Source organism: Crotalus tigris, unplaced genomic scaffold, assembly GCF_016545835.1.
Source record: "Crotalus tigris isolate CLP2741 ecotype Arizona unplaced genomic scaffold, ASM1654583v1 scf7180000017916.3911339, whole genome shotgun sequence".
Taxonomy (NCBI): domain Eukaryota; kingdom Metazoa; phylum Chordata; class Lepidosauria; order Squamata; family Viperidae; genus Crotalus; species Crotalus tigris.
Genome location: NW_024096718.1, coordinates 1911006 through 1930967, shown reverse-complemented (window position 1 = coordinate 1930967; position 19962 = coordinate 1911006). Strand labels below are relative to the sequence as shown.

At 36.5% G+C, this 19962-nt stretch overlaps 1 protein-coding gene and 1 long non-coding RNA gene across 2 annotated transcripts in view; one reads left to right on the top strand and one right to left on the bottom strand.

Moving 5' to 3' along the window:
* TPH2 (tryptophan hydroxylase 2) overlaps positions 1-10484 on the top strand; it is a 137993-nt gene extending 127509 nt beyond the window's left edge. Inside the window, exons 10-11 of the mRNA XM_039344458.1 lie at positions 6659-6792; positions 6899-10484. Coding sequence (XP_039200392.1) covers positions 6659-6792; positions 6899-7073 — 309 coding nt within the window. The 3' untranslated portion in view covers positions 7074-10484. The remainder of the gene's footprint in view (positions 1-6658; positions 6793-6898) is intronic.
* Positions 8196-19962, bottom strand: part of LOC120308419 — a 45730-nt gene continuing 33963 nt past the window's right edge. Inside the window, exon 3 of the long non-coding RNA XR_005556845.1 lies at positions 8196-8248. This is a non-coding gene — a long non-coding RNA (uncharacterized LOC120308419). The remainder of the gene's footprint in view (positions 8249-19962) is intronic.

Sequence of the window (19962 nt, the reverse complement as noted above, 5' to 3'; positions counted from 1 at the left end):
GTAGTCTTTAAAGTGGAAACTATTTGCCAAGTAAGAATTTATGGTCAAAAGTATTCCATCATCTTGTGTAATAACAGATGCTTCTCATGTAAAGAAAGCAATTCCTCACATGTAACTCTGAAAATCAGTAAAGGTTTACCCTCATAGTTCAAACAGGCCAGATATGCCACCCTAAAGTTCCTTCTTTACAGCTGAGTTTTTCACAGGTGGTATTTGTCAAGGTCAAAAGAGTTTTTTCTAGAATCTGGGCTTCAAGCCAAGTCTCTTTTAGTCAATAACAAGTTGTAATACCATTCTTCACCACAAGATGTCACTAATGCAGTTTAAAACTTTTTAAATCCAAAGTTTTTATAATAGTTTTTCAAGTTTATTTCTTTTCTTTTTAGTTAAAAACCAACGTCTCCAGTAAAAATAGGAAAACTTTTGGTCCCCAAATTTCAAAAGTGTATGTATCCAATTAGATTAAATTTGTTCTTATAATTGCTCTGTTTCCCCTGGGTAGTCAGTTGCTGCTGTTCTTAGAGGGTGGGGTAAAAATTCCCTTCCCTCTCTCCTCACAAGGAGAAAAATACTTTGGGCAGCTTTTCCAGGAAAAGATATTTAAAGTCTTAAAGAGAAGATCAGATCTCACCCAGTTTCATCCATGTTGCTTTAAAGGTGCTTGGTAGTAATTTTGACTTCGGCTGTCAGCAGCTTAATGACGAGCCATATTGCTGGTCTTTCCCCTGTTGGTTTGGAGGGCTGCCCTGGATCAAGCGGAAGGGCTGCTGCCCTCCCACGATCAAGCGGGGGTCCCCTCCTTGCTCATCGTCCCTACAGGGTGACTTTCGGCCCTTTCCAGGGTCCCCCAGCGGAGTGAATTCAGATGTGGAAGACAGAGCTTGCCTTCCTGCATCTGCAGATGCCACAATGGCAAACTGGAAGTTTCCATTGTGGAATTTCTGTTGTAGGATACATGCTCAGGCAGTACACAGATATCTGAAAACTTGTCCTATAAATGAGTATAAAATTGCTTTTCTGGAGATGTAATTTACTTGAGAACTAACAAACAGGCATCTGCTGTCAGTGACTGATGCTTATAGCTTTGGGATATGCTGCCTTATCTAAATTTGATTTTAAACAAATGTTTAGTTATATCAATATTTTTGGCGTTTGGTTATCTCTTTTTCTTTGCTGTCTTAACAAAAATTATAACCAAGACTTTTTATCACTAAGGTCCATATTTTACAAGCATTTTGTTCTGTACAAATTCCAGGATAGAAAACAACAGTAAGTTTGGCTAGAGACATGCTTTAGAGTGGCTGAGTGTTGCCTGGAATTATTGTTTCTGTTTAAGCACTTAGGCTAATTAATTTAATCTATTTTATTATTCTTTTTATGAGCTAGCTTAATGCTGGATTAATTGTAGATGCCTGCATGTATATTTATGTGTGGGACAATAAAAAAGAAGTAATCAGTTCACATCCCCAAATCCATTTAATTTTCAAGACTATTCTTGTGTTGCAATGATGCAATACCTAGAAGAAGTCTAGAATTTATGTTGATACATCTCTGAATTCTGTAATACTCAGGCTTTAAGTTTACACAGATTTGTCTAAAAAGAACCTTGCTTTCAGAGATGGGAAGGACCTCCGATTCAATTCCTGAAAAATCCTTGTAGCATGTAGAAGCATGCAGACAACACACATCTGCAACTGTTTTAAAGTCATGCCTTTTCTCAGGATCATGTGCCTGAGTTCTACAAGGCTGTCATATAATTCTAGAAAGAGATGTAGCTTTTCAAAAGAGTTGCAGGCAGTGCTAAATTTATTGCATATTGCTTCATATTAATTTTTATCTCCTGAGCTGGGCAGGAATGCATCTAAAACATTTTTGACCCATGTCTCTAACATCTTTTTAAATATGTTTTTAAATTATTAGTTATTTAGTTAAATTATTAGCAATTTCAAATTTGCATAATTTTATCATTAATCTTGATCTATTCAACTCAGTATTTACACCAAGGGTGTCAAACTCGCAACATCACATGACATGTCGCAATTATCACAACTTTTTTTTCCATTGCCAGCAATGGGGTGGGCACGGTTTTAGCATGTTGTAGCCAGCCTGTGGGCCGACAGTTTGACACCCCTGATTTACCCTGATTGATACCAGCTCTCCAGAATATCTAACTGATCTCTTTCCCGGCTCAGTATGAAGTGGCCAGAAATTGAACCTTAGGCTTTCTATAAGCAAAATACTGTCTAATACTAATCTTAGACTGGAAGAACAAAAACAAATAGATGCTTTGTCCTATTTACCCGGTGGCCTTTTCAACAGTCAAAAGACCAGGGGTTTTTTTCTCATAGAACGCCCAGAATGGAGTTCCAGCACCTTTTTTGGATGGAACTTTTTTTTTTTTTTTTTAGAAAAAAAGTACTGCAAAAGACACATCAAAGATTTTGGAAAGGAAAGAGAAAAAAACTTGATTTTTGATATTTCCTAACTGCTAGCTTCATGCAGACTTCTGGTGGTTTACAACAATATATAATCCATCAAAACCTTCTATCATTTCCTCTGTTAGTGAGAATTAGATCCAAAATGGCTAATCCCCTAGTTCCCTTCTCTACTTTTTGGGAGACAAAGTTGTCTGCTAGGTTTATCAGGAATCTGTTTGATCTTCCACTTGGTGCAGAGTTTGTCTCCCAGTTGATGTCAAGGTAGTTAAAGTCCCCCATTACTATTGTGATGTGCTTCCTACATACCTTAGTTTGCTAATCAGCTTACTAACCTACAGCTAACTGCATCTACATGGAGGGAAGTGTGTAGTGGGGTGCCCCAGGGCTCTGTTCTGGGCCCAGTGCTCTTCAACATCTTCATCAATGATTTGGATGAAGGGATAGATGGGGAACTCATCAAATTTGCAGACGACACCAAGCTGGCAGGAATAGCCAACACTCCAGAAGACAGGCTTCAGATACAGAAGGATCTGGACAGACTTGAACACTGGGTGCTATCTAACAAAATGAAATTCAATGGTGAAAAAAGTAAGGTTCTACATTTAGGCAAGAAAAACCAAATGTACAGATATAATATAGAGGGTACCTTGCTCAATAGTAGTAACTGTGAGAGGGATCTCGGAGTCCTAGTGGACAATCACTTAAATATGAGCCAGCAGTGTGCTGCAGCTGCCAAAAAAGCCAACACAGTGCTGGGCTGCATTAACAGAGGGATAGAATCAAGATCATGTGAAGTATTAATATCACTTTACAATGCCTTGGTAAGGCCATACTTGGAATACTGCATCCAGTTTTGATCACAACAATGTAAAAAAGATGTTGAGACTCTAGAAAGAGTACAGAGAAGAGCAACAAAGATGACTAGGGGACTAGAGGCTAAAACATATAAGGAACGGTTGCTGGAATTGGGTATGTCTAGTTTAACGCAGAGAAGGACGAGAGGGGACATGATAACAGTGTTCCAATATCTTAGGGGCTGCCATAAAGAAGAGGGAGTCAAGCTATTTTCCAAAGCACCTGAAGGCAGGACGAGAAGCAACGGATGGAAATTAATCAAGGAGAAGCAACCTAGAACTAAGGAGAAACTTCCTGACAGTTAGAACAATTAACCAGTGGAACAACCTGCCTCCAGAAGCAGTAAATGTTCCAACACTGGAAGTTTTTAAGAAGAGACTGGACAGCCATTTGTCCAAAATGGTATAGGGTTTCCTGCCTGAGCAGGGGGTTGGACTAGATGACCTCCAAGGTTTCTTCCAACTTTATTATTATTATTAAAACAGACAAAAACAAAATCTGGCATCAAGAATGACTTCTTTATTAATCAATAATCAAAATGTTTACAGAAAAGCCCTATCTTCATTGCTGTCTGAAAAGCTGTGAAAGTGCCATCTCTTAAGGAAAAAGATTTCATTAAATAAGGCAATAACATGAAATACATGCAATGTATTCTTAACCATCTCACTAGGAAGTAACTCTCAATGTACTCTTTTTTTTCTAAAAAAAATCTGGATGGTTGGTTCTACTTGAAACATACAGTCCAGAAGAATTCCAGGTATAAAGTCATAAAGGATTTTAGAGATTAAAATACACACTTCAAATTGCCTTCAGAAGCCTCCTGGAAGCCAATTTAGAGCCTAACCATTGGCATATGGCACTAGTGGCTCTCATCTGATAATAGATGGGCTGCTATGTTCTGCACCATCTGCAGCTTTAGAAGAATCTTCAAAGGCTGCTCCAGGTAAGGGGTATTGTTGTAGTTGACTTAATAGGTGATGACAAGAAGCCTTTCTCAAAGTATCTGCTTCAAGAAGGAATGCAGCTACCTCAATACATGGATTCTTTCTGCCTGTCTAGCAGTAATTCTCCAACTACCGTGTTTCCCCAAAATAAGACCGGGTCTTATTTTTTTTCTTCCAAAAGAGGCACTAGGTCTTATTTTTGGGTGTGTGTGTGTGTCTTTTATACTCACCTCCAACACCAACAGCCCCGCCCAGCCAGTCCACTTGTTGGTACTAACATATATTTAATAATAATAATAATAAAGTTGGAAGGGACCTTGGAGGTCATCTAGTCCTACCCACTGCTCACTTCTTCTGGTCGATGGAACAGCTTCATTCTGCAGCTGCATTTTGCAGTCAGGCCTTTCCAGAAGGCCTAGCAGTTGAGTACCAAGTATAGATTGAATCCATAGCTTGGTTCTTGGCTGAAGTGGCCTTCTGGAAAGGCCTGTGACTGAGAAATGCAGGCCTGGCTACAGGAGATGGCACAGAAGAAGTGGGCCGGCGAGGAGAGGCCTGGATGCAAGGTAAGTGGGCGAGCGCCATGTAGGGCAGCTCCACCCCCACCCCCACCCTAGCTTGAGTTTTACGTATGTGCCTTGCCCCAAAACTAGGGCTTATTTTTGGGGTAGGCCTTACTTTCGGGGGAACACGGTAGCAGAGGATCCTCACAGACTGATTCTTCAGAGAAAGACTACCTATCCAGAGTTTATTGGAGCAGCTTACTTCTTCCCATCTGGCCTAACAGCTTCCAGATATTGGGTCAAAACTTCTGTCTTTTCTTCTGTTCAGCAGGGGTAGTGTTTTTCAAACAAAAGAATAACTTCTCCAGCAGCTATATAGTTAAACAAATTCTTTAACTAAAAAGAATTGAAGTAAAGAATAAGTGGGCATCTAGAATATCACAAAGACAACAGAAAAAGGCTGCCTATATTGAAGCTAGCACATGTATTGAAAGATGCCAGTACTTTAATATCAAATATAAGCACCAGCTCACTGCAAAAAACAAGCAACTAGTGTATAGAATGGCTGCATTATAACTGAATATCATGGGTAAAAAAGAAAAAGAAAAAAAAAAGCCAAACAGTGCACCACAAAATGGAAGATCAGGCTGGAAAATAAGATCAGCATGCTAAGATCAGAAGCAAGCAAACTAAAACAGATGAAAGAAAAGAAGTTGAAGAACCAGAGAATATCTGATCAAAAAATATCACCTAGAAACAAGGAAGATTAAGGAGGCACTGGAAATAATAAAGCACAAATAACAGATATAGTTCAATTATGTTCAATTTTTGGAGACTACCTGGACAAGTCTCTGCAATTTTTTTGGCAAGGTTTTCCTGGGGCAAAAACGTAAAGAAAATAGGTAGAAGAATGATTACATATTTCACTTTTATAAATTAAGTTCTAGTAGTTGTTTTTTAAGAAAATAAAGTTGGAATCTAAGAATTATGAAACATACAGAAAGAGGAAATGCCCCATTTGTTACTCTCATGAACATCCATATCCTCATGTGTAAAAACACCAGATATGTCCATATGGAGAGAATAACATGCATAAGTGTATCTGTGCAGTTCAAGACCCTGTGTGCACTATCACATGCAACCTTTATAATTATTTTTATATATATTTCTTTCTTAAAAGGAAATATCTGATTATTTTTTTCTTCATGAACCGAGATAGAACAATTCCTGTACCACGTTGGAAGCTGATTAGAGCAGAGTATGAATTTTATTCCACAGATGTCCAATGCCTCCCGTTCACTCCCAGTTCTTTACATTATTCTAAAAAAACGTATACTCATAAAATTCCATGACTTCTTCTAAATGCCATTCAATTTGGTTTTAAACAAATGGGTATACAGTGAACACTCTTGATGAACTGTTAATAGCATGTCAATCTACCTTATACTATATTAAAAAAGAGCAATGAAAATGTTCATTATTTATTTAGATCTTTTCAAGCCTGAAGCAAATTGGTGTTACGTTTACTGGAGGTGAAATATATTTTTTACGAATGTGTGCTGTGGGTAAATATCCATATATTGCTTCTGCTTTTGAAGAATTCCTAATATTGGCCATAGTATGGGAATACTTGAAGTATTTATTAATAATATTATTGTTTCAGGTGTAATGATTTGTTATTTTTCATATATAAAGCAAAATTAATATATTCTTGATGGTGTAATTATTTGAGGGGAAGGAAATCTTAAAGCAATAAATAGATTGATAAGTTAAGATGCACATCACATTCATTCAGAAAAAAACAATTATAGATGAATCATATGAAGTGGAGCGCATTCTTTGCTATAAAGTTTGGGTGCATAGAAACACTTGTGGTTTCTGTCATGTAACTTAATAGTTGATGTGGTGTATTTTGCAGCATGCTCTGTCTGATAAAGCCAGTGTGAAAACATTTGATCCAAAAACAACCTGCTTGCAAGAATGCCTTATCACAACTTTCCAGGAAGCTTACTTTGTCTCAGAAAGTTTTGAAGAAGCCAAAGAAAAGATGAGGCAAGTTATTTTCATGACCCTTAAAAACAAGCCCCAGATTGAATTTGCTGTTATCTGTAAGTGCAGAAATAAGAGTTAATTTAATTCTTTTTTATTTTTATTTCAGAGACTTTGCAAAATCAATCAACCGTCCCTTTTCTGTTTATTTCAACCCCTACACCCAAAGCATTGAAATTCTGAAAGACACCAGAAGCATTGAAAATGTTGTCCAGGATCTCCGAAGTGACCTGAACACAGTGTGTGATGCTTTAAGCAAAATGAATAGATATTTGGGTATCTGATTTCTTAGTGATATGGCTTTGAAGAATAGCTAGATGCTGTAACACCATTATAAGCTATAATGGCCATTTTAGCATTGTCTATTTCTTCTCTAATGCATGGCTACCAATTTGCTCCGTGTGCTCTTCTACTGAAATGTAACTTGAAATACACCAACACTAATCTACAAATATTTAAGGAAGAGGATTACATTGTCTTTTTTATCAGCTTGCATAAATTTCAAAAAGCTTCCTTTCCGTACCTACAGAGTTACAAATAGCATTTACTTCATATCCCAAAAGAACAATTAAAAGCAAAATATCATCAATCAAACACACATGGGAAGTTGAACTTTAGTAAGCATTATATATTTTTAAAGAAAATCCTCATGCTTTTCAAAATAAAACCACTAATTTCCTGATCATAGTAGTAAATAAAGCCAAACATTTTTGAAGAACCCAAGATAATGCTCTTAGGAAATAGGGATGCCTGTGTAGGGAGTTGTGTTTCTATCAATACCCTGAAATCATATATTTGTCCTGAAACATAATTTGGTCTGAAGCACATCTTTCTATGCAGCTCTCTAGTACTTCTTGCTGCTAAGTAGACATTTAGGATCATGGCCATGTTAGCTTATTGTAGGATCTGGTAACACATTTTCTAGCAAATTTTACAAACAACATCATTTTAGCCACCATAAATGTTGAGAAGTTATACACCAACATTCTGCCCAGTCATGGATTTTAAGCCAAAGAGAATATCATCACTGATGCTAAAATATCACATCCTGCCATAAGGCTGGGTAACTTTGCACTAATCCATTTTAAATATCTGGACTCATGGAAATGAATCTCTTATCAAATTTCATCATGCCTAACAACTTCTTCTCTTCTGTCAACCTCAGTTTGGAGCTACATACAGAACAAATCAGCTTCTTTGATATCTTCGTTGATAAAACTTCACAATGGACAAACATTATGTTAGATAGAAAAATTACAGATTGCCCTGCATAGTCACATGCTTTCAACTATCACATTTACCATCTACCGGTACCTCAATGCTATTTCCACATTTTTTCAGTTCCACTTAAGAGAGATACTTAACTGATGAAATTAAACTAAGCATCAGGAAACTGAACTACTCACCCTATGAGACCAATAGATGAATCAATAGAGCCAATTCCATTTCCAGAGAGGACCTGTTAAAAGACAAATATAGAAATAGCGTAACAGAACACCACTGCTTGTCACCTACAACTCAAACACATTATTAGTAATCTATACCCCACTGTGAGAATCAGCTTGCTCTATTGGTTGAGGCATCAGGCTAGAAACTGGGTAACTGAAATTCTAGCCCTTAAGCAAGAAACCAACTAGGTGACCTTGGGACAGTCATTCTCTCTCAATCTAGGAAACAGACAATAGCAAACCATTTCCAAAATATCTTGCCAAGAAAACTTTAGGCAGTCAATAGGAGTTCACACTCACACAAACACACACACAAACCCCTAAGCAGTGTACTATCTTAGACTCTGAGTGGCAGACCCATACTTGCAAACATGTAATCACCTAACCTGAAGTAGATTCTCACAAGCAGCAAGAAACAATGATGCCAGGTACTGATGTCTACTTTCCCCCAACAATACCACCATGGGCCCCAAAAAGTAAAAACAATTTTACAGGTTCCTCCATTTAGTCTTCCTCCATTGCAATATTTGCTGAAATGCCCCCTAAGACAAATAGGACAGACTTTGCACACAAGAATTAATGGACACAAGTTTGAAGTCCAGACTCAAAGCAAAGAGAAAGTATTGAGGGTGAAGGTTCGTTCTCCGAGCTTGTGGGTTGGTTTCTGAACATTTTGTTACCAGGCTAGATAACATATTCAGTGGTGTTTAGGGATTCCTAGCCTGGTAACAAAATGTTCGGAAACCAACCCACAAGCTCAGAGAACAAACCTTCACCCTCATCCTACACCCGAGCTACAGATATTCACCATTATTGCAGAGAAAGTACTATTAAAACACTTCAACCTCCCAGGTTATTTAATAGCAATCCAAATTAATGTTTTAAAAAAAAAAATAGACCCTATTTCCACCACTGAGTGAGAAATTGTTGAACTCACATACATTGTATAGTTACAGGAAATTTCAGAAGGTTAGCTTTCCCATCAACCCTCTGGGTTTTAAGCACATTACAATTGTTAATTGATAAGGTATTAGTAATATGCATTCTGCATCTGCATAACTAATCTTTTTCTCCTTTTCTGTCCCACCTCACCCCAAATTAAATACTAGAATACTCTAGGCACTCAGATGATGAAGTAAACTGCAGCTCATAAAAGGGTATACCTTTTAATAAAATTAGTTAGTTGGTAATAGTGCTACCCTTTCTAGTGACTGATGATGTTACCTAGTTTGGTAATGAAATATCTGCAAGAAAACAAATAAGCTCAGAGCGCACCAACGACCCCACTGATAAAGCATATATGACTAGGGCAGTCTCCTTTAGAGCTATCTGGAACTAAAATACATTTGTTGCAATGGATGCTGTTGGAACTTCAGGCAAAGAGCTAGATCTGGAGCAGTTCTAAGATCAAGAAGAGAGAAAGAAACAAAACTTTACCTAGAAATAAGTAAAGTAGCAACTCCCACATACAGTATAGTCAGCAATTCACACCATAATAATCTGGTTCAGGCAGTTATTCAGCACTTGATGATTGTAACTTCAAATGATAATTTACATGTAAATAACCTTCCCATCAACTCAGTCAATGCTTTGCAATGAAGTCAGCAAGAATTGGATAGTCAAGATATGTGGGACCACATCTTGATATAATGTTATCTATAAATATAACAGCTAAATGTCTTCCCTGGCATGGATTCTATTTTCTTTAAATTGCTGGATTTCTTTTCCAAAAAGCAATAGAGTGTATATTTTTATTTTTCCACAATGAACATGGACTTGTTTTCTATACATATAGAAATGCACTAAAACATGGGAATAGAAAATGATGTAATTATTTTTATTGCCTTGTCACCCTCTTTCTGAGTTTTGTCATTACCTTTACCTTAATTGATTGGTAGTTTATTCAGCAGCATAAGGAAAAATAAATCTGAATCTGTATATGGTAATATAGTGATTATAAGGTAAAGGTCACACTTTTTTCTGTATGCTCATAATTTTTAATAGTATTTTATGGATTTTACTCAGTCATGGAAATATTTGAGCTTATTCTTCATACCTTGGAGGATGTCTGAGAAGGGGTTTAGGTTGCAAATAACTTAGGGCTTTGTCATAGGCTTCTGAGTATATACTTGTAATCCTATCTCATACTCTGCTGGCTGATAGATTAAAGGAAATATTAAAATATGTCTATAGATATGATGCTTTACTGGAACATTTAATGAGACATAATTTTTACTAAATAGCAGATACATAATGTATTGTTTGGAATTCCTTTTCACTGTATCCCATAATCAAGAGATATAATTGATGATAGTTGTGTGTGTTGTGTGATTAGCTCTAAACGGAGACAAGCTCTGATTACAAACAGCTTTTAAAAATTCAAATCTTAATTTGCAATTGAATGTGATAAATTAATCACTAACTCTATTCATCTCTGGAGCAAAATGGTAATTCTAAATTAGCTATGGAAATCATGTCATCATTTCTTCTTGCTTGCAAGATTCTGGGGTCATTGTGTATTCCTTGCTATATTAGCTGAATCTCTTTACATGGAAGTTTTCTAGATGTCTTTCTGCTACACATATAGGGTTCAGATTTTTCATGACCAATGAAAACTTGCATTCTGATTCTTCACAAATAATCTCTAAGAATGAAAATCCAAGGTCCCTTCCAATATTATTATTATTATTATTATTATTATTATTATTATTGATCATTGCACAGTCAGCCAGATGTTCAGACTGGATTTGGCATTATTATTATTATTATTATTATTATTATTATTGATCATCCCACAGTCAGCCAGATGTTCAGACTGGATTTGGCATTTTGTCTACCTATCGAGTCCTTACCCAGGACCTGGGATAGGCAGATGTGAATGTTTGATGGTATTACAGATATCGTCGCAGGATGGAAGCAGTTCCTAGTAAGGCCGCCTTTTGCAATTGACTAATAGCGAATTTGTCAATGCCAATGGTGTTCAGGTGGTGCTCCAGTTGTTTTGGGATTGCACCCAAGGTGCCTATGACTATTGGTACTACCCTTGCTTGCTTTTGCCACAGTCTTTCTATTTCTATTTGTAGGTCTTTGTATTTTGTTATCTTCTCTAGTTCTTTCTCGTCTATTCTGCTGTCTCCAGGCACTGTCACGTCCACTATCCAGACTTTTTGTCTTTCTTATTGACATTGTTATGTTGCAGGTGCTTGTCCCAGAGCAGTTTAATTTTATCATTTTCTATGACTTTCTCTATTTTATGATCCCACCAGTTTTTGCTTACAGGCAAATGATATTTCTTGCAGATCTTCCAATGCACCATTGTTACTACTTTGTCATGCCGCTGCTTGTAGTCAGTCTGTGCGATCTTCTTGCATCAGCTTACCACTGTTTCTTCAGCTTCTTTACATAGGTGGCACTTACTATCTGTTGCTGTCTTCTCAATTTTGACTTTATATGCATTTGTCCTTAAAGCCTGGTCTTGTGCAGCCAGAATTAGTACCTTGATCTCTTTCTTCAATTTTCCTGCTCTTAGCCATTGCCAGGTCTTGTTATTATCTTCTTTCTCAGCTATTTTTTTTAATGTACTGGCCATGTAGTGCTTTTCTTCCCATGCCTCTATTCTGTTCTTCATTTGGTCTTTCTTGTAGGCCAGTTTGGTCTCTCCAGTAGTCAGTAAGCCTTCCTGATATACTAATTTCAGTGCATCTTCATCATTGTCCTTCAGATATTCTCCCAAAGCCATTTTTTCTTCTTCAACCATCTGATGTACTTGCAGCATTCCACGCCCACCTATTTGCCTTGTAGATAAAGTCTGTCAATGTCACTGCGTGGATGAAGGGCATGATTCATTGTCATTATTTCTCTGGTCTTCCTATCCATTGCTTTTAGTTCTGCTTGAGTCCAGTCCACTATTCCAGCTGTGTATCTAATGACTGGAATTGCCCAGGTGTTGATTGCCTTTATGGTATTTCCTCCATTGAGTTTGGACTTTAAGATCTTCTTCACTTTCATGATGTATTCACCTCTAATCTTTTTCTTGACTTCAGTGTGCTTGATTCAGCTTGAAGGATACCCAAGTATTTGTAGTAATCTTCCTCATCCAGGCTCTTAACGTTATTTTCGTGGGTCATCTTGATTCCTTCAGTTTTCAGTATTTTACCTTGTTTGATAGTAAGTGTGGCACACTTGTCCAAGCCAAATTCCATTGCAATATCTTGGCTATATATATGGACAGTGTTGAGCAGCGATTTTATTTCAGATGATGTTTTTCCATACAACTTCAGATCATCCATGTAAAGGAGGTGGGATAGTCTGACAGATGTTTTTGATGTTTGATAGCCATGTCCTGAGTTATTCAGTATTGTTGGCAGAGGAAACAGTGCAATAACAAATAGTAATGGTTATAATGAATCTCCTTGAAATATTCCTTTCTTGATGTTAACCTCTCCCAGTCTCTCACCATTGACCCGCAACTGTGTCTTCCATTGTACCATCGATCTTTGCACAAATTTTCTGATGTTTCTACTGATTCCTGTTATTTCTAGGCACTTGATTATCCAGTCATGTGGCAGAGAGTCAAATGTCTTTTTTTGGTCAATCCATGCCACATTCAGGTTGGTCTTCCTTTTCTTGCAGTTTTCCAAGATCATTTTGTCTATTAGGAGTTGATCTTTTGTTCCTCTGCTATTGGATCAGTTTCCTTTCTGCTCAGGTGGAAAGAGATTGTTTTCTTTTTTTTAATAAACTTTATTGGTTTTTAAAACATAAATCACATAATAATTGATTAACAGTGTGTTTGCCTGGCTTACATTTACAAAGGAAAATCGTCAACAATTATTGAGTGATTGCCTTTTCTGATTTCATAAAATTTGGATGTATGAATATCTCCAATGTGGATACTCAATTAGGGATTTTCACGTAATTACATTTTTTAATTCTGACCCATACATCTAGTAGTGCCTGTCTGATATAATGTTTCTGGAAGTACTGGTGAGCCGTGTGCTTTCCTTCCCAAAGAATTGCGTGCCACCCTGTCTGCATATCGTGGCCTTCTAAGGCTAATAATCTCCTATTTCTCAGATGTATCCACTCTTTCGCCCAAGTAAGCATAGCTGCTTGATAATATTTTTCCCAATCTGGGAGGCTGAAGCCACCATAAAGAGATTGTTTTCAATTAGATACTGTTGTACTGCATCAGCTACCACACCAGTTAGCAATTTGAAAGTTGTTGGTAGACAGGTAATTGGCCTGTGGTTGCCTGGTGTTGCCCCTTTTGCTGGATTTTTCATTATTAGATAGGTTTTCCCAGTTGTCAGCCACTTTTCAATTTCTCCTCCTTGTAGTATATTATTAAACTGCTTGGCAATGAGTGGCTGTATAACAGTTAGATGTTTCAACCAAAACCCATGCAGTTCATCTTCACCTGGGTGCTGACCAATTTTTGATCTTCCTTGCTCTTTTTTCTACCATTTTTGTTGTTATTACTAGTTCTTTCATTTCAACTTCTGTTTTGTTTGAATCCACCTTTTTTAACCAAGCCGCATCCTTGTTGTATTTCTTTGGGTTATTCCATATCTACTTCCAGAACTGCACTGTTTCTTCCTTGTCAGGTACTGACTGATTCATTGGAGTTTCTCCATTGATAGATTGGTAAAAATGTTTCTAATTGGATTGAAATTTTGCCTATAGTTTGCAATTTGAGCTTCATATCTACTGATTTTCCTGGCTATAGCTGTTATTTGCTGCTTTATTATTTCCAGTGCTTCCTTGATCTTTCTTGTTTCCAAGTGGTATTTCTTGATTAGGTATTCTTTGGTCTTCTTGTTCTTCAGCTTCTTTTCTTTCATCTGTTCTAGCTTGTTGCATGTGATCTTGACTTGCTGATCTTATTTTCTAGTCTAACCTTCCAGCTTTCTAGTGCACTGTTTGTTTTTCTTTTTTGTTGATTTTGCATCCAAGGTATTCATTTATAACTGCAGCTGTGCTGTACATTAGTTGGTTTGTTTCTTGCACTGAATTGGTGCTTATACTTGATATTGCAGTATTTGCATCTTTTAATGCTTGTGCTAGCTATTTCTTTGGAACAAGCTTCAATGCAGGTAGCCTTATTCTGTTGTTTTTGTGCTGTTCTAGATGCTCAGTTATTCTTTGTTTCAATTCTTTTATTTCTTTAGTTAGAGGGTTTTGTTCTTCCTGAGGAAGAGGTGCCTGGTTTCCAAATGAGAACAGCTGTATATCTCTGCTAGATTCCTTCACTGCCAACTCCCCCTGCTTTGCCTCTACATTCTGAATTACTTCTGGCAAGGCTTTGATTTCTTTGCCCTGGATAAATCTTTGCAGTTCGTCCAATTCTGTTTCTGTGAATACTTTATTTTGTATTATAATTCGGCGTTGATCTGCTAGTCTCTGTTCTGTTATTTCTGATTCTGGATGTTGTTCTTTCCAGAACTGGTGCATTCATTTTAGATATCCTCTTCTTGTTGGATTTGATCTGTAGTAACGGATCATTATTTCTTTGTTTTCAATCACTGTGTATCTGCGATGGGTAAACACCTTTTCTTCCAGTAGTTCTGCAGCTGCTGGCCCTAGTTGCTCAGCCAACAGTCCTGAGTCCTGTAACCCATTTTTCACCAGATATCCAGGAACTCCAATATCTAGCGCGGACCTTGTTAACCCAGGCAATATCCGAGCCGGTATGGCATTCTGAAATTTATGTCTCATCATATTTTTTATGGGAGAGACACTCTTTGTCTGATTCCTCTGATGAGACCTGTCCAGTATGGTTGAATCTCTGGAATAGCTCTCATCTTCCTCAGAGTACACAAGCCCCACAACCACATCAAGGTAGTGCCTCACTGGGGGATTATTATTATTATTAAGGATCATCGCATAGTCAGCCAGATGTTCAGACTGGATTTGGCATTTTTGTCTACTTATCGAGTCCTTACCAAGGACCTGGGATAGGCAGATGTGGATGTTTGATGGTACTACAGATATCGTCGCAAGATGGAAGCAGTTCCTACTAAGGGTGCCTTTTGCAACTGTCTAATAGCAAATTTGTCAATGCCAATGGTGTTCAAGTGGTGCTCCAGTTGTTTTGGGATTGCACCCAGGGCACCTATGACTATTGGTACTACCCTTGCTTGCTTTTGCCACAGTCTTTCTATTTCTATTTGTAGGTCTTTGTATTTTGTTATCTTCTCCAGCTCTTTCTCTTCTATTCTGCTGTCTCCAGGCACTGCCACGTCCACTATCCAGACTTTTTTGTCTTTCTTATCGACAATTGTTAAGTCTGGGGTGTTATGTTGCAGGTACTTGTCTGTTTGAATTCTGAAGTCCCAGAGCAGTTTAATTTTATCATTTTCTATGACTTTCTCTATTTCATGATTCCACCAGTTTTTGCTTACAGGATTATTATTATTATGGATCATCGCACAGTCAGACAGATGTTCAGACTGGATTTGGCATTTTGTCTACCTATCGAGTCCTTACCCAGGACCTGGGATAGGCAGATGTGGATGTTTTATGGTACTACAGGTATCGTCGCAGGATGGAAGCAATTTCTAGTAAGGCCGCCTTTTGCAATTGACTAATGGCAAATTTGTCAATGCCAATGGTGTTCAGGTGGTGCTCCAGTTGTTTTGGGATTGCACCCAAAGCGCCTATGACTATTGGTACTATCCTTGCTTGCTTTTGCCACAGTCTTTCTATTTCTATTTGTAGGTCTTTGTATTTTGTTATCTTCTCCAGTTCTTTCTCTTCTATTCTGCTGTCTCCAGGCACTGCCACGTCCACTATCCAGACTTTTTTGTCTTTCTTATCGACAATTGTTAAGTCTGGGGTGTTATGTTGCAGGTACTTGTCTGTTTGAATTCTGAAGTCCCAGAGCAGTTTAATTTTATCATTTTCTATGACTTTCTCTATTTCATGATTCCACCAGTTTTTGCTTACAGGATTATTATTATTATGGATCATCGCACAGTCAGACAGATGTTCAGACTGGATTTGGCATTTTGTCTACCTATCGAGTCCTTACCCAGGACCTGGGATAGGCAGATGTGGATGTTTTATGGTACTACAGGTATCGTCGCAGGATGGAAGCAATTTCTAGTAAGGCCGCCTTTTGCAATTGACTAATGGCAAATTTGTCAATGCCAATGGTGTTCAGGTGGTGCTCCAGTTGTTTTGGGATTGCACCCAAGACGCCTATGACTATTGGTACTATCCTTGCTTGCTTTTGCCACAGTCTTTCTATTTCTATTTGTAGGTCTTTGTATTTTGTTATCTTCTCCAGCTCTTTCTCTTCTATTCTGCTGTCTCCAGGCACTGGAGACAGCAGAATAGATATTATTATTATTATTATTATTATTATTATTATTATTATTATTATTGTTATCATCATCATCATCATCATCATCCTTGTGTTATAGCAACTGTAATGCATGAGATGAAAGCAAGCCTGGGCAAGTCATGTTTATGGGAAGAAAGTCCCAATAACTAATACTTCCAAGGAATAATTTAGAATAACTTGGAGTAACAATGAACTATTTAGTCATACAGGAATGAATCTTTGTGTAATATGCTGAATGTAAACATACTAACAAAGAAAAAAGACAAAGGTAGCATCATCCTAAACTTAACATCTAGGAAAACTGCCAATTTGATAATATGAAGATAAGATAGATAAGATAACCTTTATTGTCATTTTTTTTACTGTGGGCACAATGGCACACATCAAAAATGAAATTTAGTTGCCCACTCTCAAAGTGAAACACATACATATGAAACCATTTTTGTATGTCTATTTGGTTATTTGAAATACAAATATTTTGTTTAAAATATTTTAGGTTGCCTTGGGTGGAAAACACTCCAAAGATAAATATTCTTCAATAATGGACATGAGCTGAATAAAATAGTGATTAATGAAACAAGTGTGACAGTAACACCACTAAAACTAAAGCAATTGCTATTGATAGCAGCAGCATAAAGCCCCATGAACCCTTTGAAAAATAGCCATGGATTGCAGATTATGTAAATTGCTTTAGAACATATGGATATATGGAGAGAGAGGAACCAGAAAAAGCCCAATATATCTTTTATTCCAACAGACATAAATCATAGTCAAGAAATGATATGGAGTTCTTATGATTTAAAGACTATGATACAAGAAGTTGAAATAGAACCAAATATTTGGGCAGACCATAATTCAATTAAAATGACTTGGAAAGAAGTTAAGAAAAGATTAAGATGGTTCTTGAACAAATCTATATTGAAGGAAAAAGAATTTCTACAATTAGTAACAAAAGAAATGGACTTTTTAAAAAAAAATAATAAAAAAGAAGAAACTTCTATTCAAAATGTATAGGACACGGCAAAAGCATATTTCAGAGGTCTGGCTATAACTTATGCTGCCAAAAAGAATAAAGAAAAGAGACAAACATAGTGTAGATTGAAAGAACAGCTTAGTACTTTAGAATCGGAGTTACAAACTGATCCACAAAAGAAAAATTTGAAGAAACAAATGGATTTAATAAAACACAAATTAAACTTACTTGAGATGGATATATTGGCACAACAGATTAAACAAACCAAACAGAACTTTTTTGAAAATGATAATAAACCGGGAAGATGGCTTGCATATAGATTGAAAAAAGAAAGAGAAAAAAGATTAATAAGTAAACTGCAGGATTCAAAGGGAGAGTTACATTGTCATAATGATGCAATGAAAAAAATTATTAAGGCCTACTACGAGACAATTTATAAGGCGGAGGTGATTTCTAAAGAGGCAATTCAGGATTATTTAAAAGAAGCAAATCTTCCAAAGGTTCCTGAGAATATACGACAGAGGTTAAATGAGAAGATATCAATGATGGAAATTACAGAGGCAATAAAAAGACAAAAGAAAGACAAAACACTGGGGCTGGATGGATTACCTACAGAATTTTATGTAGCCTTACAAGATACTGTAACTCCAATTTTGAAAGACTTGTGTAATGAAATTTTTATACAGACAAAAATACTGAATTCATGGATGGAAGCCAATATTACTCTGATACCCAAGGAAGATACTGACCTTACACAAATTAAAAATTATAGACCAATATCGTTATTAAATGTGGATTACAAAATCTTTGCAGCAATAATAGCAGAAAGAATGAAAAATTTTCTAACTGAATTTATTTATTTTTTATTGAAAGGTTTTATACAAGTTTTTAACAATATCCCCCTCTAGAATAACCCCCTCCCTCCCTCCTCCCCCCTCACTTCCCAGAGCTGGTTACAGGGTTACAAATAAACAAGCAAATTCTAAATAAACCCATCTATCTATACAAATAACAAAATCAATAATGTGCTTTAACTCGAATACAAAACAAATTTAAGCAAATTAAAAAACAACAACAATATAAGCAATTCCAAATTAAAAACTAAAAATTATTCATAATCTAAATAATACTTTTTTATCCCATATCAACTCTAATAATAATTTATCCATTAAATCCCATATTTACTCTACATGTAATTTATCCATCTTCTCCACGCCGAGGTGTATATTTCTTTTAAACAACAATTCATCCATAATAAACATAAGATTTTCCCTCCAATATAACCCAACCAACAAACTTACATTCGATAAACTTGGCTCTTTGCTTTTTCCCCCCACCCTTAAGTAAATTTATTAATACCCTCCTACTTAAAAAGTTTTTGCAAACCATTCATCTTAATCACTAAAATTCTCACCAACAGAGATCATTAAAATTTAAATTCTTTTACACCTTTACCCATAATATCTCATAATTATTTTTATACACTTTAAATTAAAAAAATTATAATATATACTCCCAAATATTTAAACTTTTCCACTAAATCAACACCTTCTATTATTCTTTTTCTTTACATCTACATACTACACAAGTCATTCACTATTCCTTTAAAACATACTAAATCAAACTACCAGCTAAACTAAAATTTATTGTTCTTTAAAACATCTTCTATCTCAAAAAACTACTACAAAAGTTCATTATTTCCTTTTCTTTATTCCAACATCCGCCTTCTGCTGTTCTTTTTCTTTATGTCTATAGGCTGCACAAGTCATTCTCGGTTTCTTTAAAAAATCTTCTGTCACAAGAGACTGCTGCAGAGGTTCAGCCTGTATGTCTCCTACATCCAATAACATAGCACCTTCAACCGGCTGCTCTTCCAACTTTTCTTCTATTATCTCAGGTCGTGAAGATGATGGAGAGCCCGCCTTCTGCTGTTCTTTTTATTTACTTCTATAGGCTGCACGAGTCATTCTCGGTTTCTTTAAAAAATCTTCTGTCACAAGAGACTGTTGCAAAGGTTCAGCCTGTATGTCTCCTAAATCAACCGGCTGCTCTTCCAACTTTTCTTGTATTATCTCAGGTCGTGAATATAATGGAGAGCCTGCCTTCAAAACAGAAGTGTAAAAATTTTTTGCCTTTGAAATTGTATTAAGTCTATAATATATCCCCGCATAATTCACCACTATTCCAGTCGGTATCTCCCATCTGAACCGGACCTGTCGTTTTTTAAGCTCATCAGCCAAAAAAGCAAAATCCTTTCTTTTTCTAAGAATTTTTGAAGGTATTTCTTTTAAAATTATAACATCTTGAGCTGCTATTTGAAATCTCTGCTTATAAAAAGCCTGTAAAATTTCATTACGAAGTGATCTCCTAGAAAAATAAATAACCACGTCTCATGGCAAATTCCT